This window comes from Brachycentrus maculatus, unplaced genomic scaffold (genome assembly GCF_059751285.1).
Source record: "Brachycentrus maculatus isolate JH-2025_06_01 unplaced genomic scaffold, ASM5975128v1 h1tg001924l, whole genome shotgun sequence".
Taxonomy (NCBI): domain Eukaryota; kingdom Metazoa; phylum Arthropoda; class Insecta; order Trichoptera; family Brachycentridae; genus Brachycentrus; species Brachycentrus maculatus.
Window position 1 is genome coordinate 1 of NW_028282489.1, and position 8,592 is coordinate 8,592.

At 35.4% G+C, this 8,592-nt stretch overlaps 1 protein-coding gene across 1 annotated transcript; it reads left to right on the top strand.

Moving 5' to 3' along the window:
* Window positions 1-700: 700 nt before the first annotated feature.
* LOC148298511 (uncharacterized) lies at window positions 701-6,321 on the top strand (the record flags this gene model as incomplete). The annotated part of the gene is made up of 4 exons (XM_088276827.1): window positions 701-891; window positions 1,381-1,490; window positions 2,455-2,541; window positions 4,221-6,321. Coding segments are annotated over 4 exons (620 nt in total), but the record flags the coding sequence as incomplete, so codon positions are not given.
* Between the last annotated feature and the right edge of the window lie 2,271 nt (window positions 6,322-8,592).

Sequence of the window (8,592 nt, forward strand, 5' to 3'; positions counted from 1 at the left end):
CTACTCGTGAGTGAATTTACTCTTTATGTTTAAAGTTGCTATAATTTTATGTAATTCATGAGTGAATTTCTAGGCAAAAACACTCGCTATCTCGCTAGAGGCATGAGTTTATATATTTCATTGATTCTAAGTTAGCAGTGAAGTTACTTAGGTTTATGATTTTAGTGTTTAGCAAAGGTGTTGTCCACCTCCGTGGTGTAATGGTTACAAGTTTAGCTACCGTGCTGGAGGTCCCGGGTTCGATTCTCAGGGGGGGCGGTGAACATAAATATTGGTGATTTTACATTCCAATATTTATTTTGTATAACCCTGGACTGGTCCCTGAAGCGCTGGAGTGATCACCTTGCCTTCATGTGAGTAACAATCAAGTAAACGCTGCGTCAACATGATGCAGTGCACCATTGGGTGGAGATAAGGGTCAGAAGAAGAAGAAGAGAGCTGTCACTTTATGCCAGTCCAATTAAAAAAAAAACATTAATCCCCTCCCTTACAGGAATCAAACCATTCACCATTTAAATGACTGTCGGATGTCGATAAAGTTCTTCTGCGTTATTATGTTGTGTGTCGCTAGCAGTACTTTGAACGCTGCAATGTGATCCAAAATTTCAGAAAACCCAAAGGAACACTATCACTAGATCTTTTACCATATAAATAAGTAAGTACTGGTCGGACTGACGGTTGATTAAACGGAATGTTGCAGCGTACCACTGCAAGTGCATCGACCCGTGGCTGACGAAGAACCGCCGCGTGTGTCCCGTGTGCAAGCGCAAGGTGTTTGCGAGTGGCGAGCGGCGCTCCACGCGGCGCCGTGACTCCAGCTCCGGCAGCGACTCGGATGCGCCGACCGACCGCGCGCCGCTCGTGGCTGCCGCCACCGGAAACCGCACTCAGGTGAGGGATAAATTTGTCCCAATTTGGGCACTCTATTTATGTTACATGTCTCAAATACTCGAATACGAATAACTCAATTAGTTTTATTCGGTTCATCCCGTCACTATTTGAGGTCGGCGGGACTAAATGAATCTCCCAACTAGTTTTATGTTTAAATTGTAAAAGAAAAACATTTGTTTTTTACCTCTCGAGTTATATTTATTTTATTTTAACAACTAGTTTCTAGACTAGAAGCTTTACATCTTCAGGTCCAAATATAAACTATTAGTTTATATTTAGACCTGAAGATGGAAGTATAGCTTCCGAAACTAGTTGTTAAAATAAAATAAATATAACTCGAGTGGTAAAATACAAATGTTTTCCTTTTACAATTTCATCATGTGTTACCCACAACATGAATGCCGAAACAATAAATAAAATATTTTGTGTTTAGTTTTTTCTGAACATGCTTATCTGCGGCGTATAGTAAAGCGGAATTGTGTGTTTCAGGGAGGGACATTCACCCCGCAGAGTGTGAACCCGTTTGTGCGCTCCCAGAACGCTCCTTCCTTCTACGTGAGCGACGACCGCGACGAGTCCTCGGGCCAGAGCACTCCCAGGTGACTATCCTCTGCCGCAACCCGTCCCTTGCGCTTTGTGACCACCTTCGCTGTAACAACTCCACTGGTACAGGGACTGTAACTGCTTATTCAATCTTGGGCCGTGTGTTCAGGCGGTGATTGCGGATACTCTTCTTGTAAACTAAGAGAATGATATTAATTTTTTAAAATTGTAAGGAGATTGTTATATAGCATTAACAAACTAAAAAAATTAGATAAATGTATATATTCCAAGGCTTCTGTTGGCTAACATTTTCCTCCTCTGCTCCCCTTTTTTAACTGCGGTGATGGTGGGGTGTGCTTGGAAGTAAAAATGCGTCTACTGAAATCATGTGTTTATTGAAAAAGCATTTTTTAATTAAAATTTGAAATGCAGATAACGAAAAAACATTGAGTTTTTAAAAAAATGATTTTTTTCCCTCCAAAACACGGTGTATGGAATCCAACAAATCAAACGATATAGACTGAAACATTCCAACAATACACAGATTACAACTCTCGTCTTTATCAAAATTTGTATTTTTATTTAATGTTATGAAAGGCTCCCAGACATAGATGAGCAGTTGCTCGACTGGGAAACTGGCTCATGGGTTTGATTCCCGCGTATTATAAAATGAGTGTAAGAAAATTGTTTTCAATAAATCTGGCCGTTTGTGATGTGTTTTTCATACTTTCCTTCCCTATCCTTTCTCTATTATCTGCTGCTGCTGATAAACCTCTAAAATAGTATTTTAAAATAGAGAATTTATAAAATAGAGCTGTTTTATTCCTTGAAAAAAATAATCACTTTAGTGGATGGGAAGTTGCAGTTTTACATTTTGTGTTTTGGTTGACTATAAGGCTGTGTATTGTTGACTGGTTACAGTCTATATTTGTGGAAGTTTTACAATCTCTGTGTTGGTGGAATTACAAGCTCTATATTAGGCGAGTTGGTACAGTCTCTATATTGGTTGGCTTGTTGCAGACCCTCTCGCGTTGGCAGCTGGCCCACCACGGAGGTGTCCCGCGCGGTGCCCTTCCTGACGGGCGTCCTGAACCTCCGGGGGCAGAGGTTGGTCAATTTATCACCCGGTCTACTTTTTATATGTTTTTCATTCGCAAATATACATTATCAAGCGTTTTTCTCAGATTAGAAACCTGTTTGATTGATCAATTTTTCTATCTAGTATTCTTCTGATTCTTAATCATACCTAATACATCCGTTTGTGGTCTTCTGATTGGTGTCGCGGACTCATGAGTCGGAGTTTCTGGGTCCGAATCCACTCTATTACAACTTGATATGTACCTATTTTTTTAAAAACGGGCCGGTTAGGCTTACAATATAGTAAATTGAACACAAATATTTAACAAGAAATTCTTCTTCCCCGTCTTAGTCTTCATTACTGAGGGCTATGACCCTTGTCGAAGCAATGACTCTTCTCCAGTTATCCCTTGACTGCGTTGCACGTAGCGTTCTAACCACCGAGGTGCCTGCTGCTGCCTTAACTCGATCGGTTCATTGTGTGGGGATCTTCTCCCTCTCTTCCCCTCCAGGCTACTGATCACAACCGGTCGTTCCAGGCTATCCTCTTTGCCACGTGCAACGTGTCCAAAGGACTGAAGAATCCGTCGTGACAAAAAATAAAGGTATTATGTAATAATTTTCAGTTCACGATTGATCCCCTTGCCTTCAAATAATTTAGGATCAAGTTAACTGCCAATTAGCTATATGTCAGACAGGTGCGGTGTCCTATGAATCATTTTGTGCGAATAGAGGTATAAGAGATTGAATATACGAGATTGGACGGGCGTCAGGACCGTCGAGGCGTTGTTTAGAACTGCCCGAGACAAGTACAATTACTCTCAAGTGATAGTCGACATCAGGGGACCTGATATGTCACAAACAGAAGAAGAAGAGGGTTTGATATTTCAGAATATATATCGCTCACTCCTTTCAAGAACGTCATAAATAAAAAAACTTTATTTTTTGAGAATGTTTTTAAAGTTTAAAAATATAATACAATGTATTAAAAATAAATATGAAGCCACTTATTGAACTCTTTACTGTGCAACAGATCTTTTTAGGTAAAACCTGAAGGTTTTTCTCCATTTGAAAAATATTTAGGATATATAAAAAAATAATTTTTATTTTTTTTCTCTTTATTTAAAATTCTTTTGCATTACAAAAATTCAAAAACAAAAAATATTTATAAAAAATAAAAATAAATACAAAAAAAGATCCCACAAAGGCATGGCCTGTGTGTGGGTATACAAAATAAATAGTCATAGTACAGGGTATAAGGGTATAGGTTTCTAAGTATAATTAGTTAATACAAAATACAAAAAACTTAAATTAAATACAAAAAAATAAAATAAAAATACTTGACTCTCAGTGAGCAATTCTTTATTTTATTTTTTTTTAATTAAAACTTAAACATAAAAAAGATGACAAAGTAAAAAAGTAAAAATCTAGCGATCATGTTCTAAATGAAAAAGGAACTTAAATATGAATGAAAAAGGAAATTAAATAACCTTTTCTTAAAAATGTAAAAACAACACTTTCTGCCCTGTAGCAGGTAAATATTAGGTTTAAAATATGCTTCTTTTGCTGGGCTATAGTACATTTTCTGGGCATTCCGAAAACATGCACAACTGAAAATTGACGATTTTTGATTTATGACGTTCTTGAAAGGAGTGATCGGTATGTCACGTGGCATCCTCGCTATGTTATATTGTCTGGCTCTGTTTCAGGTCTGACACGGGCACGGATCGGCAGCAGCTGCTGAGCGAGGACCCCTCCAACTCGTATAGCCCCCCCCCTGACGGGGAGCAGATCTCCCCGGGCCGGCGCTCGGGCGGCATCCCCTACCAGCCCCCCGCCCCCTCCCCCTCCCCCTCCCCCCCGCCCGCCATGATCGGGGTGGCCGCCCTGCCCAACCAAAACTCGGACACGCTGAATTCCCACGGCGAATTCATAGTTTAGATTTCGTGGTTGAAAATATGCGCGATGGTTATAAAATAACCGTCACGCTTTTCGACTATGTGCTGCGAGGAAGCGGCTCCCAAACGAGTGGCTTTAAATCGTATTTCGTCAATTCGGAACGAGTAACATGAAAAATTGGCTCGAAATTTACTTGTAATTTTTCACGATAATACAGAAATAATTTAATTCCTTATGAAAAATTTACACAAAATTTTTTATTTTTCTTAAATGGTTTAATTCTGATTTAAATTTATTTTCCAGACTTTTAAGCTATTTTCTTAACTTATAAAAAAAATAATAACCCATATAGTTTTACACCATTTTTTAGAATCTTCGAGGGAATTGTGTTGTTCTGATGAAATTAGGTATAATTTTTTTATTTTTAAATCTAGTATTTTTCGTGTTTGAATTATCTAATTAAAAAAAAATTCAAATTTAAACTTTGACTATGCAAATTTTATGATTGTATAAAATACTATGATTATTATGTTAAATTGACAGTACTTTTATACATGATGCATGACGAATAAAGATTATGATAAAAGGATTTAAAATTATGACGTAATATGTTTGCTGAAGGTATTCAACGTAAGCACTTTATAATCGAGCAAAACCAAACAGGTATGGAAAACTAATCTCACTCCATTATAGAATCATTCTGTCTTAAAATGTTATCCATCTTTTTAACCATTTTTAAAGTATGGAATTTGGCAATGATATAATATATTCCGCTACTTGACTGTTAATGTTGAATATTTAAATACCGAAAATGTCACCACAATGGATAGATGTGGTGTGTACTCGATCCTTAATTACATAAAGGCGAGGTGTTAATTGGGTTAGCATTAACAGAGTGGTAGCGAAATCAGACTAACGTATGCGTGTATAATTTTGCCATCTTGTGACGTTTTGTCATAATTGATTGGAACACGTAGTTGTCCTCTAACAGTTTGAACAAAGTGAAGACTTTCTAGTGATTATGTGATAGTGGATAGTGGACCCGTGGCGCTTTGGAAGGCACTTTGCCATTTTGATTCACTCGCAATAATTTATATTTATCTTTGATACCATGCTAAATTATTGATAAATATGTGCTTCGAAGCATGGGAAAGGATACAGAAGGAATACTGCTGCATCTGTTGTTAAATTTAATTCAGAAAAGTTTCAAGAAACCAATGCTTTTGATTTCATTTAGTGACTTTGAATATGTTTTTGCAGTTAGCGAGTTGTCGGGACAGAGCGTAATATTATATTTTATAAGATAGTTCCGGAGTGTTTTCCAAAGATTGTCCAGTCATTGAATGTAAATATAGCTATGTATACTATAAGAAATACTTTAAGGTTTGCACCATGCATCCATCTATTGGAGATTTTATTTAATTTAACTATAATTCCAATTTTAAAACTGAGAAAAACAATATTGATCTGTTTTTTTTTGTCGCTCTCACGGCTTGCGAAATGTTTGTCAAGTATAAAAAATTGCTCGGGAATTTGTCCTTTATTTAGTTATATTCCAGTCGCTAATTTTAAAAAATCCTTGAAAAATTATAATGCATCCAAAATAGTTTCCACAGCGGGCTTTGAACACATTATGAGACTTAAATGCCAAAATGACTCTTTTATTGGTTGAATCAACTATATGTATGATATTCATGGCTCAGTTGATAATTTAGTATAAATAAAGAAGAATCCGATGAGAATATGATAGTCTGGGTATTTAGAGGGCCTACTCTTCATTTATGCCAAGATATCAATTAAAATCTTGATAACAAAATAACTCCTAAGAGGGGCACAATCCGGACTTTGTGAACAAAGATTGGGACATGCTCAAAATATTGTATATTGTTGTTATTATGAAGAAAAACAAAATTTGAATGTTTATTTATGTTGCTCAGTCCGGCTATTTATTTAATTATTTTTATTTATAATTATGCTATTTGGGGGCAATTTGCGCAGTTACTAAAACAATTGGACTAAGGTGAAACTGTACTGAACCACGACAGCACTGAGCTTAAAGTTTTGTTGACCTTACCGCAACTTATGCTCAAATCAATCATTTGCATACTTGTTACATTAGAAAGCTGTTTTACTGACCACCGCAATACTTAAGTTGACTTTGAGAATATTGAATGTGGCCGATCTTTGTGATATACTTTAGTTTGAAACCACATACATGTGCAAAATCATCAGTCATCAGTCTCCAAGAAAAATAAAACAGTTCTATTATGTAGTATGCTTAATATTGTGAAATGAGTTGTCACGACTCAATATTTTGTTTTTGCCGAATCCCGGTTTTATGTTGATACAAAAGTTTAAACCATAAACTGGAATGTTGGAGCAATATCACAATGGAATTTGAGAAACAAATTCACATATGTTGCAAAGTTTTTTTACATTATTAAATGAGCTTATACATAATAAAACACGGATTGACTCGGTCACTTTCCGCAGTATGCTCCGATATATGAATCATATTTTTTGTTGTTGATAAAATATATTTTAATATTTTTTAGTAAAAAAAAAAAGTATTGTAGGGTGCATTTTCTAAAAATTGTTTTGTCAGATTATAATAAAATAAAGTATTTGCTTAGTATTTAATTTTATTCCATACATGAAAAATAGATCTATTATCTCATTTTTACATATAATTTATTTAGAGTACCTTTGTAATTATGAGATTTGATTTTTATATATTTTATCCATAGAAATTTCCGTTTTGACACAACACAGATTTTAATTTATTTTGAAATGTTAGCAATAGTCATTTTAGGTAAATTATTTCAAAAGAATTTAATTCATATTATATTACAGTTGGAATGTCAACAGTTAATACAATATTTCCATCAACGTTTTACGCAATAAAATAAAAAAATCTCAAAGATAAAATACCGTTTTTATTAATAGTTTTATGTTTTTTTGTAATTTATTATTTTTATGTGAAAATTCAGTCACTAAATGTGCAATTTTTGTACAAAAATACCCACTCATTTTTTTTTATGTATATATTTTTTTGTGGTGGAATTGTTAAATAAACTTTTTAAATGTCTTATTTGAACATAATGTTTAAAATATCTTGTTTCCGTATATGAGAGCCAAGAAATCATAATTGTAGAATGGGTTAAAAATATATGTAATAGTAAATTCTTTTTCTATTTGAAATATCAATAGGAATAAACAGAATCAGTTTTTTTAACTTCAACATAACTTGCAATAATCCAGGTAATATGGATGTTCAGTAATGGGCAGAATGGCGAATGATACACAGTATATAGTGCTTACTCGCTTTATGCAAGTAGCCAATGCCAGGTCGTTAGCCCCTGCAAATGCGCTTACTGCCATATTCCCTTTGTATTATATTTGACAACCCTCGAGGAGAGGAAGGTATCAGGTACCCCCTCAGGGGTGGAATCCAGAGTTTGAGTGCAATCAGTTGAAGTAAAGTGTCATGTCGTGATAGTTGCTCCAATGATCATTCATGAGAGTGAGAGAATTTACATGCTGTATTACATTTATCTGCCTCTGTAGTGTAATGGTCAGCTACCGTTCTGGAGGTCCCGGGTTCGATTCCCAGGGGGGGTCCAATAAATATAAGTGATTTTTTCACTCAATATTTATTCCATATTACCTTGGACTGGTACCTGACGCGGAGGGCTGAACACCTTTCCTTCGTGTGTTAACGATCAAGATAACACTGCATTTGTATCATGCAATGCCCTATGCACCATTGAGGTGCGGATAAGGGTTCGATTACATATGTTATCTACTTGAAAGCTTAAGTAAATAATTTAATTCCTAAATGGTTTGTAACTTACTAATATATCTGTTATGGTTATTAAAAAAATGGTTTAAAAAAATTGCTGTAAATATTACAACTGATTGAAAACACAGTGGTCATGCTAAAAGGTCAAATCTTTCCAGTTTAACGAAACATACAAGTATTTTTTTTTAAATCTGTGCCCTGAATAGTTTGTATGAGCCAGTTAGGGCTTTTTGGCTCTTCTTTGTGCGGATTTGATCTAATTTTATAGTGAAGATAGTCTTTTTGAAAGCTATTATCGGATATTTTGTTAGCGAGAGCGCTAGAGTGTGTCGGTGCTCGTGTAGTGTATATAGATACATATTCTCTAAGGTACAATGTAA